The following is a 15,485-nucleotide window of genomic DNA, read 5'->3' on the forward strand; positions in this document are numbered from 1 at the left end:
TAGAGAGATGCCCCCTTACATTATTGGTCAGTGTAAATGTCTATTGGTGATCAATGGAAAGGTGCGCTCGTACATTGGTGGTCTGTATATATATGCTCACCCACTGGTGATAAGCACTATGCATTCTTACAATGGTGGTCCATACAAAGAATATTCCCATTTAGGGTCAATCGTAAAACTGCTTTTAACTTCAGTGGAAAATATGCCTCCTTCAATGAAAAATAAGTTTAGAGAGATGCCCTCTTTAATTTATGGTCAGTATAGAAGTGATCTGCATAGATATACCCACCTATTGATGATATGTATGATGCATCCTTACATTGATTCTGTGTATGCCATCTTACTTCAGTAGTCATTGCTGGAAGGAAATCAATCCACTATTTCTCAAGGAACCCCAAGTAACCAGTAGAGAAACCCTGGCTGAGAAAGCCTGCCTTGTGAAGGCACCATTTTAAATGAAATCTACCAGGAAAAACAATGCTCACATGTATTAAAAAAAGTGCATTTTATTTAAAAATCGTACAACAAATAAGGAATATACAAGTCAATTAAAAAGACAAATTCCCCCATCTTTGCATAATACATTTTATTTTCTTATCTGTCCCATCAAGAGAGTTATCTAGAATGGTATATTGTCAGGATATAGAAGGAACTTCCCCTATCCTTGGTATATTCGCACAATGAGTTCAGAAAATAGGCTGAGAAAATCAGCCAAAGCAGCTCCTTGTTACCAAACCACCTTTATAAAAGCAAAATAGCTCCACCTTTCACAATATTATCAAAGGGCCTCATTCTCCGGTCATTTTTACTTAGGTTATTGATAATGGAACAAGAGGAATAGGACCCTGAGGGGGATATAGAAATAATAACATTTGTGGGTAATGAAGTAGCTCAACATGTTTCAGTTCTTGGTTCTTTAAAGAACATGGTTTAAGGAAACCCCTAATGAGGGACATATTTAAGCTGCCAATACTGATTTCCTTCGAAAAGTGATAGCTAGTGCTAGTGATTGCTGTTATAATACTTCACTAGACTCAAAACATTCAACCTCTTTGACTCAACAAGTAAACAAATCAAGAGTTCCAACTTTTCTTACTGAATTATTGTTATGGGTCAATGACTCGAACTCTCAAAATTGGAGAAATTCGGCATTCTTCTTCAGAAGAGCAGCAATGGCTTTCTATGCACTTCTCAATGCAGGTTGCCTAAAATAAGTACTTCTCTCCCAAACACAGCAAACTGTTCTATTCCATTAGCTTGGCCAATATTCGATAGGGAGCAGTCAATTAATTCTCTTTGAAAAGTGGACACCCCCGTGCCCAGGTACAGATACACTGTAATACTGTTGGCTCTAGATTTAACTAGGCTTGATTCTAAAAAGAAATTTCTCAACAAAAAATCTGAAAAAGAATCACTAGATGAATATTGGTTCTTGAATTTTAATAAATGGGGGATTCATTTACTCCTTTTTCAAAATAAACTTGATACAACACATTTATTAACACAAGTCCTACAATATTGTATGCCTATTACTTTTTGTTTCTAATTCATTTGGCAATAGATTTCTATATCTTCTAATTGTTTGCTTTTTTAGTGACAGCACCATGTGTACAATGCCCAGAAACCTCATCTCCTATTGGTGTGATTGGCTTTACTCTTCAAAATTCTACATAGGGCTTAAGGTAAAAAAAAAACAACAACAACATGCTGACTGCACAATTGAAGAGTAAAGACATGCTAAAACAATCGTCCCTATCCTGACAGGAAAGTTGTTGGTGTTCCTAGGTTTGCATATTGCTTGCTCATAGCAATATGTGTAATTTTTTTTTGTGTAATTTTTTTTTTACATGAATCTGTTTTTTTCTTGGCAAAGTGGAGCCTTATTTGAAAATAGAAATTGTCATTTTCAGCTTGGTGTATGTGTAAATGTCAATTCTAGCTACATAATAATTAGTTCTGCACTGAATTTCCTATCAGATTTGGGAGTATTTCCTTTAGATGGCCTCTATGTATATGCTTTATTATAAATATGATTAGAATTCAGTTCAAATTTACGATTAACATAATACTTTTTTCATTTATTAATGCTGTAAAAAGATCAAAGTTAAAAAAATAAAAAAATCAAGAATCTGTGACCCTATCAATAAAAAAGAGTGAAACCTTCTGCCTAAAAAAATGCGAAAACAGAGAGTTGTATTTATAAAATGATTCACCCACATTTTACCCAAATTTACTCATTTTTCCAACTGGATTAAACAATGTGTGAATCAACACTTACTCATGATTCATACATTTGCCAATGTGTACATTTTAGATAAAATATAATCATTATTACCATTTGCTATCATGACCTGAGGGATGCTCCAAACTTACTGTTACTTGTGTCTGGGATAATTTCACGGGTTAAGGCTCCTGCTGGATTCTTACATTTCTAGGAATTCTGATGTCAAGAAATATGGCCTGAGCTCTCAAGTCTACCTACTGGTCCTGATAGGTGGGAGAGTTTTATGCTGTTTGAGCATTTCATCTATTTTATATTACAGGAAATGCACCAGGGTGAAGGAAGCTCTTGTGGCAAGAAGATTCAGGTTCCTGGGTGACGGGATATAAATATAAGAAGAGCTCTCCTTCAAAGTATTCCAGAGATATATAAAGCCTGTGGGTGATTCAATACAATGGTGGAGATATAAATGGGATGAGTCTTTAAAAAAACCTGATAGTGTTAAAGAGAACCTTTCATATCACCTGCATATTTTTTTCTGGATCAGTGACTTAAAGAAGTGAAGCCAAGACCCAGCATAACAATCATGCAGCTAGCATTTTCAGAATGATAAGTAAGCAGTGGTTGTGTCTATGACTTACTCATGAAAGGTTTCCAATATTGGACACCCACCACCATATTGTTTGGTTCTATTACAACCATAAAATATGGGACAGGTTCACTTTAATGGTGAATTCTTGTGCACTTGAAAGCATTTGTCACTGAATACGCCATTCCGGAGATACAGTTTACACTGACAAAATAAACGTTGCAGTTCCTCCCAGTTCATCAGTAATAGATGAGGCCAAAGCTTCAGAGTGGAATATGGAACCTCTGCAGACTCTTCCTGTACATGGAAAGGGTTCCAAGCAGAGGTCATTAGTCCCAGTTATATTGGGAATAGCAGTGTTGTGATGACAACATGAGACTACACCCAAATTGATGTCACTGGCCTTACTGACCCAAGAAAGAGCAGGTACATTCCTGGTGCTAAACAATACTAAAACTATAAACTATGACTTTATATCTGCAAGTCAATCGACAATACTGTATGGTAACTCTATGAAAGAAGTCAAGTTAATGTGTTAGTCCACCTAAAAATAATATTTGGCATATCAATAGTCTGGAGGGTGGGGTCATCTGATCCTTGTGTCACTTGGAGACTCCTGTGGCAAGATCTCGGTGCCATAGCTGGACCCGTTTTATCTATATTTCAATTTTGGGTTTTCCACCTATTTAGTGTTCCCACCCATTAAAATCCAACAGGGAGAGTGACCACAGCAGCTTGGCAGTCCAACTCAACAGCAAGCTTACCAGTGTAATCCCTGAGACTTAAAGAAAAAGGCTGTTGAACTCTCCAGCACCTTTATATTGGATGGACTGACCCTTAATAGCTATGATGGTACGTATTTGGGCTGTTTTCATGTATGGCATGTGCAGCAAGTTCACATACTACATTGCGGCGGCTTCCAGGCAGCTGGTGCTGAGCAGCCACCAACCCTATGCTCATTCAAAATGAACAAGCTTTGGTGCGGTTTTGATAAGCAGTTGTGCCATCACCAAACGGCTTCTCTTCATTCCTTCCTAAAGGCAGCTGTGAACAAGACTTTGCTTGAATGCTCTCAACGCCCCAAGTTATTTGCAGTGAGGAAATGGTAAATGATGACCACTTTGATGGTAAATGATGGCAGCTGACAGTGACATAGTTGTTAGAAGCCACCACCGCCATGCTTGTTCAAAATGAACTGTTGTGATTCAACTGTGGCACCATTGCCCCCAATGTCTCCCATTCATTCCTGTGGTTAGCTGTGGACAAGACTCTATTTAAAGCCGTAGTTATCCACAATCAGGAAACTGTCTTCGCATTGCCTGCTCTGTCCATGTGAACTATACCATCATAACAACTGGCATATATACTCTCTGGCCCCTGAAAAGAAAACCTAAAATATACGAATACTACCTGTTAATATTTACCAGTACAAAGGAAGAATTACTGAACCTTTCCAGGACTCCAGGATGATATTTGACATGGGAACTTTAATGTGCAATCTGTTGTTTAATGTTTTCATCTATTTTAGGTACAATAGACAGTACTTTTTTAAATCTGTTGAGCTGCATTTATGTATTGGTATAATACCCAAAAGACTAAATTGTATTTTCTCTCCTTCCATATTTGCTAATTTAGGACTTTAATGACAACTTTAAATGTAAATGATTCTCAGAAACATGATGCCCTTTACCTACCTTCAGAAATAACACCACAACAGGTAGGGAGGGCTCAAACATATTTGGAATCATTCAACTCTAGGTTGCTTCTTACAAACCCAACTGCTAGGGCAATGGTCAGCCGGTCAACATGAGGCCAGTCAACTGGAGGAATGAAATTCAGGCATGACTAATGGCTGACTGTTTCCATGACCAACAATCAACCAACAACAGCACATACTAAAGTTTTGACTTGAGGAAGGAAATTTTTAAAAGTGTATTTACATTCTACTTTGAAGAATAGCAGCTAACCCTGGTTTCTAAAGGCCTTTAAGGCAGAAGCAGAAAACATCTACAGATATGAAGAAATACATTATTAGACATATTTTTGCAATATAAAATAGATATTATTACCCTAACACATGGGTTTGGTAATGGCAGATATATTTTTTAATGGGATAAATAAAGTGACCCTCCTGTCAGAGCAACCCTATAACACTAAATAGATAGTCCAAGGTTCATTACCTTGCAGAGCCACTGGAGGCAAAACTATCTGGCAATTGCTGATGAATCCTCCACTGCATGCTGTGGTCCTTTCTGCCACCCCCTATATCATTATTGTGTCTAGTTGGGGGGCCACAGCTCAATACCAAAGGAGGGGGACAGGGCATTCTTTTGGAATACCAACAAGTGTTGGATAGCAGTGAAACTGCTAACTCTGCAAGAGGGTGAGGATTGGCTTTACATTCACTGGCAGGTGAATTATTTTACTTCTTCTTTTACAGGTTGTCTCTCATGTAACATCTTTTAACAAGCAACAGGGTCCCTTTATGTCATTAATTATCTTCACAGTCACAGGTAAGGGAACCCTTTGTTTCACACAAAATAACTAGCCATTTATTTTGGTTACAAAAAATGAGATTAAAACCTAAAAATATATCTCCTACATGTAAATATTTTGTTGGACAGTCCCATGTTTTGCTTTACCCAATTATGGTCAAGTTGCATGGATTATTGATCAATCCTAAAAATAACCTGGTGTTAGATGTTTTGGAGGAATGAAGCTGCAAAGCTTAGGAAACGGCATGAATTTGTATATACACCCCCTTAAAATTTCTTTTTATAGACAAATTCTGCCAATACTATTACTTTTTAGAATTTACATAACACTCATTTATAAAAGATGAGTCTGCTGCAGCATCTGTCCAAATGTGTTGCCCTCTGTAGGCCAGAAATAGTTTATAAAGTGGTTTGGCCTTTGATGGGCAATGTGGCACTAAGAAGAGATAGTTCCCATCCTGCACTGCAGGGTTGTGGAGCTTATTTAATAACATTTAAATCCAGATGCTTAATAATAACTCATCCACCCACAAGGTTTTATTTAAAATGCCAGAATAAATCCTGAGTTTTTATTTGTATTTCGTTTCTTTATAAATTGTTGTAGCCTTGTGCCTGAGAAGATTGACATCTAAAATAAACACCTATGGCAACCAGCCAAAGAGAAAACACAGTTCAACACAAAGCTAGTAAAATATTGAGATAGAAATACTGTACAAAAGTCAAGAGAAAAAACACATGGCTTTGTACGCTCAGGCCCAACCTACAATGGCCTGGATTCATCCTGTGCAATGAAGTAGAAACTTAATCGTTGTACGTGGACTCCAGATGGAGTTAGTGTACCACCTGCTCCTTCACTTTCCAAACTCTGAGAATTCCGCTCACAGGATTTATCATTCCAGTCAAGCAAAACAAGTGAGTCAGTCCTTGTCGTGATCCATTTCAAAAAGGAACGTGGTATGTTCCCGGTCTGAATTTATATTCCCAGTTGAGTATACTTCATTTAGAGCAGCTGATGCCTCTTCTAAAATTCAGCAATTAGGAAAAATGAATCAGAACACAGAACAATGCTAACCCGTTTGATGCTGGAAGGGATAGCGTACTGTTGATAGCTTACTGACTGATGACTTCAGGTATGGCTACAAGGTTTTGCTCCATGTAAACTGCTGCTGGTCTTTAAAAGGATCTTCTGTAAGGTCATCTTTCGGTTTGAATGCTTTGGTTCTCATCTGCGATAACATATCTCACAAACTCCCTTGAGGAACAGCTTTGCTGGACTGTTCAGGTCAAGATACATCAAACTAGAGCCACCACAAAGGATATACTCTAGGTCTTGTAAATGCCCACATAATTTATGTACATCTCCATTCCTAATGCTTGATTGGAAAAAAGACATCGGAGTAATGTTCGTTGTGTCTCAAGACTTGAAGGAAGCATATCTGAGGCTCCTTTAAAGATGGTTAGGCTCAAACAGAGATATAACATTTGTGGAAATACTTTTAATATGCTCTCCTACGTGGAGTCCAGTGAGTCCAGTTCAAAGACATCATCGCTGGAAGGACTGGTGAAAAACGAGTGTCCGTGTGGTCGATTGTCATCAGGGCTACTGAGGCCTAAGCTTTTCTCAAAATCCAACAATTGGCCCATGAAATTGAAATTGGGGGAGATATTGGTCTTCTTGCGTTTTACAAAATCATAGGCATCATTCAGAGACAAGTTGAGTTTCTGCATGAGGTAAGCCACTGTGACAGTGACAGATCGACTGATGCCAGCTAGACAATGAACAAGCACTCCACAATTGTGAGAAGCTGCTTCATCTGAAAGGAAAAAAAAATATTGTTATAAAACAGAATTATGAAATATTACTAGAGATCAAATCATGAAAGTGTTTGATCTTGTTTGCATTAAATAAATAACATCAATGTTTTTTTAATTATCTTTAAAGTGTATAATAAAAATACCAAAGACAGTAAATCAGCCATTCTCAACTAGGGTTTGTTTTGTTGCCAAGGCCATTTGGAAAAGTGAGTTCTTTCCACTGACCATCATGAAAGGGTATTTTCTCCATTGACCCAACATTTTAGTTCCCCAAGACCTGAAAGTTATTTTAATGGTTATCCAGTGGTAAAGATGTTGTGCAAGTAATCCTAGATTCCAAACTTCTAGTTATGAAAGTTTTCTGGATTTAAAGATTGTAGGTTCTAGGTATAAAAGTTTGGAAAGATCAGTTTAGTGTGGCTGTTCTGTTACCCATCAGCCCTTGCATCAGCACCTCTTAAAAAAGCCAAAATCAACAGTGCAAGAAGTGGGACAGATAGATGTAATAGCTCTTCCTACAGAGTAATATTCCAGAAACATGTGTGGCCTGTAAAGAATGGTATTTTGATGGTGGCTTTACAACCTAGTTCAGTGTTTCTCAACCATGGAGTTTCTCCAGGAATTGTTGGGCGCTCCTTAAGAAATGAGCAATTTGTGCCTCTCAGGTCAGATCAAGAAACACCAATGATCTTTTTGGCCATCTATAAGGTGGCCTTCTTCCCAATGACCAGTAATATAAGAGGGAATCTTCTTGCCGATTGCCATGCCAATGTACTGTGAGCTGTGGATGTATTAATTATAAAAGGGGTTCCTTGAAGACCCAAAAGTTCTTTAAAGGGTTCCCCATGTTAAAACAATTGAGAAAAACTGACTACCAAATTCATAACTGTGAATTGTGGATTTAGTAAGTATTGGTAGGGATTCTTGGAAGACCTAAAAGTTATTTTAGTAGTTTCCCCATATTAAAAAGATTTAAAAAGCTGATCTAGTCAGTCATTAACCATTCTGAAAATCCAAAAACCTCAGAGCCTACATCATTAGCTGAGCTTTACGGCCAAACACATACAAGGGGATACAATTTCTCTCTTGCTGGTAATAGGGTTAAAAAATTTCAATAACTTTAAAGCTGTGTGTGTTTAAACAGACATTTCAGTAAATACCTAGGGACTTTTTACAATGGGTTGTCAGTAGAGATAAGTTAACTGAGCTGGGATTGGTGCAAACTTGCCATAAATACTATGAGTATGCTGTATGATGAATCATGTAATTCAAAATACTGAAAATGTTTTAAGTCCCAGTGGACAGCACAAATAGTGAATATTCAAGAACATCAATAAACTGCATAGATGATTATATTTCTTCAATCTGCTAAATTCACAGATTTATTTACTCATATTTAGGTCAGGCAGTAAATAATAAAAATATAGAATAAAACATGAACACCTGGGACAGCCTCCACTCTCCAACACTCTTTTGTTCAGGTATGGATACATATGATTATATAAGGTCAAACTCTAGCCATTAGGTACTTATAGCCTGTCATTGCATGGGGCTGCCTTTGCAGCACTGGGTCCTAGGTTCGAATCCCAGCCAGGACACTATCTGCATGGAGTTTGCATGTTCTCCCCGTGTCTGCGTGGGTTTCCTCTGGGTACTCCGGTTTCTTCCCACATTCCAAAAACATGCAGTTAGGTTTTTTTGTCTTCCCCTAAAATTGACCTTAGACTGTATTAATGACATATGACTATAGTAGGGACATTAGATTGTGAGCTCCTTTGAGGGACAGTCAGTGACACGACTATGGACTTTGTACAGCGCTGCGTAATATGATGGTGCTATATAAATAGTGTGTAATAATAATAATAATAATAATTGCAATGTCAACATGATTATTGAGAAGACACTCAAGCAAGAGCTTTAATTATCACTGAAAAGAAAAGTCTCTAAAAATGGAAACTTTTATAAATTGAAATGATGATGAAAACATGCATTCAAATATAAGCAAGTATTGTTTCCTAACCACAACTTTTTAACTGTGCTGTCACACCGTAGACACTACAATGACAATATTTTGTTGCAAGGAGAAACACAATGAATGTACTTCATCCCAAAGTCGAGAGAAAACTATTTATCATTATTCAACTGTCTGTGTCCTGATCAAACAACAATCCCAATAACACCACAGAGTAGAGTAATGTAAAAATAGCTCTCAGACAAAGGCAATATGTGGCGAAGAAAAGGGAGGAGGGACATCCATTAAGGTAACTTTATCCGGGAGGCAGTTAGAAGACAGATACAAGGTCATTCTCAAAGACAAGCACGCACAAACGTGTCCTTAAGATGCCCAGATAAACACACAAGGATCTTTTACTACTTACTGCTTAATATTTACTGCTGCTCCTATGTGACCAGTGTGATATCTTATTTCATATGCATGCATACAGAAGCAAAAGATATGATGAATATATCTGCATTGTATTTGAAGTGTCAAATATTTGAAGTGTAAAGCTGTATTTGAAGTGTCAAGTGTCAAGCTGGAAGGATTACAAGTTGCTTACTTTCTCCAAAAAAGAAGTTTATTCCAAATTTAAAACCTGGACTTGGAGAAATACAGGAGGGTACAGCTGTTCTGCAAATTTGAGTTACCTGCTTGTTGATCCATTAATTTTCCAACTATCAGGGTCATCAATTGGAAATAAATATACACCTGAAATCAAGCGCTTCAGAAGACTGCTATTTTATGTTTCTGAGTAGCATGAAGGTGGCTACAAAGGTGATTAACTTAGAGCAGGCTGATGTCTTCTTAATGTTGTCATTTACTTGCACATTCAGCTTTTTTTGACCTTTTTAAAATGGGGAACCCTTGAAATAACTTTCAGGTCTTTAAGAAATCCGTACTATAATTACTCTATCCACAGATCACACTACACTAGTGTGGGAGTCAGTGGGAAGACTGCCTCCTACATTGCTGGCCATGGGGAAGAATATCACCCTTACAAATGGAGAACAAGCTCAATGGTGTCAATTAGGCTGACCTAAGTGGCACAATTGATCATTAATCAAAGAGACCCTGACAATCTTTGAAGGAACACAAGACTTTCATGGAACCCACAGTTGAGAAACTCTGTTCAAAACCATCATGTCCTGGAAATTGCACAAATATTATGTAAATGTTATAGAGAATTGTTTTCTCATCTTTCTGGAACTCTTTATGAGTAGCAGCAGAAATTCTTATGACCAAAAATGGTTAATGGTTTTAATTACTTAAAACCACCTCCCAAAATTTCCCTGAAGTACTTGAACATGCCACTGAATCAGAAAGCAAACTAAGAGTTAAAAATTTTTCAAGCTGCTAAAAGTTTTCCTCTACTTTATCCTGCTAAGCAGCTCCTGCCTTATAGAATGATTGCAGGTAATTTGACTGTACTCTCAAGAAACCACTCAAGTGCAATCAGTCTCTCATGGATCACATGGCATTTTCAAGGAGGCACCTGAGGCTCTGGTCCAGCTGCAAGCCATATGGCCCCTTTGGCAATAAAGTCTGCTACCCTTAAGATAGATTGTACTGACTTCTTGTGTAAAGGAATGAAGCAACACTGGCATAGAATGAATGTGAAGGAATAAAAATACAAAGACTTTTCTATTTAGGTGTATTTAACAAGCAACATTATTTATGAGTTACATCATATACTCACCAATGAACTCAATGGCTTCTGGGAAAAACTGAGACAAGTTCTGACTCCAGTGGTCAGATATAGGAATTTGCTTGTAATGAAAGTCTCCATCCTTCTCAAAGATGTTCGGTAGATTTGGGGTAACATTTAAAATGTAACGTATACCTAACTTAGCCAAAGTATCCATATTCCCAGAATCCCTTGCACTACCCAGGTACAAATGTGGCAGGATTTGAACAGGGAATGATGGTGGCTGGTTGCGCGGGCTCATGCCTTCAGAGTCCATCCCACTCAATGGTTCCCGGTCAAGGTCAGACTCAACATCAGAGCAGTCAGAGGCGATGCACAGACCTCCCAGGCCTAGCACCGGAGTTGGGGGCAGCGGTGAGCTACTGGCACAACTGGTGGAATCCAAGTTGGTTTCACAATGATGAGGAAATTCTGCCTGAAACTTGCTGAAACCACCTGTGATCACAGAAATGAGATAAGGTTAGGTAATTCTAAAAAACAAATTCAACAGCAATTAAAATCAATAAAAGAAACATATAGTTTGCCTATGCAGGTCATAATTACAAGGTCACTTTTTCCCCCATTTAGCCTCCTTTTTCATTCCTCCTTAACTTGTGTCAACTGCCACAAGCAAAGAAAAACCTTTAGTGCTCCCAACAATGAAAAAACATGGGATTCATTCATGTGATGGTAATGGGACACTAGCAAGTACCAGCCATGTCACATGTAGGGGTCACCATAGCTTGTATAAGCATTGGGATGTGTGTTTTGCAGCACACACTGGAACAGTCACAAATAACTATTACCCATGTAACACCCACAGCCAAAGGTGGGATCCAAGGACGGTGACCTACAGGCTTTAGAAGTACTGGTGATCTGACATTTGAAGCTATTCATCTAACCTGGGTATAAATGCTCTTTGGACATGCAGAAAACTATTGGAATTTACTGGAGCTAGTGCACCAGTAGAGGGTTTGCATAGTATGCAGTTCATGGGAATGTTTTTCTTTTCTAGGTAGGTTTAGACACTGAAGGTTGTTTCATTAAAAATGTCTATAAGTAACTGTAGCCCAGGATGCCGGAGGTGGCACCTCAATTGGCCAATGTGATGGTACCAACAGGGAGGGATTGGGGTGTCCTACCATTCCATAGACACACTGCCCTTTATTTCTTCATTGTTGCAGCATCCTAAGTTTTGTTGGACTAAATTATCTCTAGCCACAGCCCTGCACTGGATGGCTTCTCTATGTTATAAGCAGACTTTAATACATCTGACCCATTTTTAAACTGGCACCCCCTACACTAATTTATTGTGTTCTGTTTTGAATTCTCTCAATAAAAATGAACAATGAGAACTCTATCCAAGGGTAAATAAAAACATTTTTTGTTTTGTAACAACTCGCTGTCACAGGGTTAACTGCATCAATTTTGTGGGATGCATTGTTAGATAATATGAAAACACATGTCAACATTCTATAATTAGTTCTAATTGTCTATATTTCTGCTTTCTTTGGCTCTGTTCTGCTTCCAGACTGGACTGTTTCCTGGTAACTGGAAGGATGGCTAACCATTCTGAGTCAAGCATTGCAAGCTGCACATGAATGGGCTGTAACTAGAATGTCTGAATGTATGCTGTTTCAATATCTTGTTATGTAAGGATTGCAAAGCCAAAAACAGAAACCACAAATAAACACCTACATACAGCGGATTTATCTTAGGTTCATGTGAAGGTGTATTTGACATTTGGAGGGACATGCTTTATGTTTTATTTTTAACTATAAGGAATCTCCAAAAAAACAACAAAAAAAAAACAAAAGATTTTAAGATACATAAAAAAAATCTAAAAGCAATTTTTATTCCAACTTCTTCAGTTTAAACAAAACTGTAAAAAACATACAGAGTCATCAAATATATTTACCTCCTCTGTGTACTACAAATATTTAACATATACCCCATATGTCTTTCTACGCGTTTCACATCACTTTGCATCCTCAGGTACGACACCACATAAAGTACAGTACCTCATTTATATATTTAATTTCCATTGATTAATCATATGGGGAAACCATATGTGGTACAAAATATTGGCCAGTTTTATATATAAGAGATGTCTGTCTACTTCCGTTCAGATTACAAAAAGATTTATGCTGTAGTCCTTTAACAGTTGGAAGAAACAGGTTTGCTTAGATTTATTCTGTAAAGTGAAATTTTATATTTTGATTTAAAAAAAAAATCCAAAATTAACCTATAATTTTTGACTGTGCCAATTCTGACTTTTTAGAGTTTGCAGAAACATCTAATTTTTTTGCCTGGGTCCAGAAAATTATTTTGCTTTCATTGCACTGAATAGAGTTGGTCCATGATGTAAAATGGGTTCATGTCACAATTAATTGTATCATAAATTATTTGAAAATTGGAAATTTTACTGTGCAATTCTACAGGATGAAGCCTGACCTCACTGTGATGCAAATACCTGCACATACAAGTCTTGATTGCAAAATAATTAGACTTTCATAAAAGGAAATTCTAGCCTTTTAATAAACTCATCATTGCATTCAGTTGCTCTGTGTTGTAATAGAAACTGTTATAAAGACTTGTAAAAACATGTATTCATTATATAATTATTCCAGTAGCAAAAAAATCAGAAATTCCATGGTTTATTACAGCAATTTCCCCCTAAACTCCAAATCAAAAATTTAAATAAAAAAGATAAGGATAAAATGACAGTAAAAAGTCAAAATCAAGGTTTGAATGAGGATTTGGCTGATGAAAGATCATTAAGTATATCATGATGTCATCTGTATTTGATCACTCAACAATGGGTTCAATACATTTACATACACGAACACAATATACTAGACCACTTCATTACTAGGTACAAAATAGGTTGAACCCTTGTTCTGATAAATGAATATGTTAACCAAATGGTCAAGTATAATATTTTTCTAAAAATAGAAGGACGCATATGTTTAGGGTATGGAGCTGGGGGAGAACAAGTGATAGCTACATGGGCACTAAACACAAACTCTTATAGCTTTGGCATATACATATGTCCTCACTAGTCATGAGGAATAACAAATACAGGTAGATACTCTTACAGGAGTATTTGCAACTAGGGTTCCGTAGAACCTTACAGCTCCTTTAGAGATTGCTAGGGGTTTCTTGAGCAATGAGCAATTTCTGATGCTCAGGTCAGTTTAGGTGACAATAATGATCGTTTTGGCTATCAATCAATCTGTAAGGGTGGTAGCCTTCCCACTGGCCAGCAGTATAAAAGGTATGTACTTTAAACTGTGGATATAGTAATTATTGAAGGGGTTTCCTGAAGACCTGAAAGGTCAAGAAACACTGTCTTATGGTCAGATGACCATGTAATATAATTATTGACCATTTAGAACTAAGGTGCACTAGCCAACATTTGTCCTAAACATCGTGGTTTAATAAGGTTTCATGGTTCCACAGTCATTACTCATAAAGCCTGATTCAGCAAGCAAAATCAGAAGTTCGGCCACGCACCCGTATTCGCGATTCGGCATTGGACCCCTTATCCTTTTTTATCAACGGATTTTGGGTCACCAAGAATACACTGGCATATTCTCTCAACATTTATCAACTGAAATGATTGCACGCTTCAGCAGCGCCGGAGCTTGACACTAGCAAGTTTGCATTAAAAGTCAATCTTTCCCTAAAAAAAATATTCTTTCAAATGGCACACATCTTCCAGTTAGCACTACATAAAAATGTATGATGTGTTCAAATGTTTCAAACATTTATATTAGCTGAGAAGTAAGCATATTTTGAATTACAAAAAATCATAGAAAGAGTTAACTGATTTCAGCTCTTTACACAGGTGCCTACCTAAACGCTTACGATGCCGGACCCGGGGATCCGCCTGGTGATAAATCCCTGAGAACTCTGGCAGGTGAGAGCTCGCTTTTTATATACATATATAGATATAAATACATATATAGATATCTATGATAAATATATAAATACATATAAATATAGTATAAAAATATGAAAAGATATATATATTTATAAATATATATGTCTTTTCATATTTTATTACTATATTTATATGTATTTATATATATGTCTTTTCATATTTAGACTACACAGTCTACACAGACTGTTTGAAAAAAAGGCATCTAAACGTTTCTGCAACATTTATATGCATTTTTATGCACTTTTACAAGCGATTGTAAGCTTTTTAAGAAAGCTTCTATTGAAACAATGGGGGCTTTTTTATGTGTTTTTGTGCAGGACTTTGGAATCTGGAAGCCCCCTTTAATAAGGAAACTCCCAGATCTCTCCCACCCCCACCCTGGGAAATGAGTACAAGGGTACATAAAACCCTTACTTATTCCCTTAAAGGTGAAAAAATATGTGTAAAAAATAAGAGGAGGCTTACTGGTAGTCATTTAATAAATGTGTGTGTTTAGTGTAACTTTAAAACTTTTATTTTTTTACAGGTTATCCCACAACTCCTAGTGCCTGGGGATCCCACACTGAGTCCCATGGCTGTGCTCATGACATGAATGCAGCCGTGGCAATCAGGCTTTCATTGTGGGATAACCAAGCTGAGGTGAGTAAGTCAATGCCCCTGATTCATCAAGCAGAATCGGATTATCGCTCGCGCATTCGTATTAGCGATCCGGAATCGTACGCGGTCGCGCTATTCA

The 15,485-nt window shown here is 37.3% G+C and overlaps 1 protein-coding gene across 2 annotated transcripts in view; it reads right to left on the bottom strand.

Annotated features, from left to right (window-relative positions):
• Nucleotides 1-490: 490 nt before the first annotated feature.
• The window catches only part of DUSP9 (dual specificity phosphatase 9), a 49,688-nt gene continuing 34,693 nt past the window's right edge, over nucleotides 491-15,485 (bottom strand). For both annotated transcript variants that reach the window (XM_072429567.1, XM_072429566.1), the window contains 2 exons: nucleotides 10,816-11,259; nucleotides 491-7,119 (listed from right to left, as the gene is read on the bottom strand). In XM_072429567.1, coding sequence (XP_072285668.1) covers nucleotides 6,815-7,119; nucleotides 10,816-11,259 — 749 coding nt within the window. In that variant the 3' untranslated portion in view covers nucleotides 491-6,814. The remainder of the gene's footprint in view (nucleotides 7,120-10,815; nucleotides 11,260-15,485) is intronic.

This window comes from Pyxicephalus adspersus, chromosome Z, assembly GCF_032062135.1.
Source record: "Pyxicephalus adspersus chromosome Z, UCB_Pads_2.0, whole genome shotgun sequence".
Lineage (NCBI taxonomy): Eukaryota > Metazoa > Chordata > Amphibia > Anura > Pyxicephalidae > Pyxicephalus > Pyxicephalus adspersus.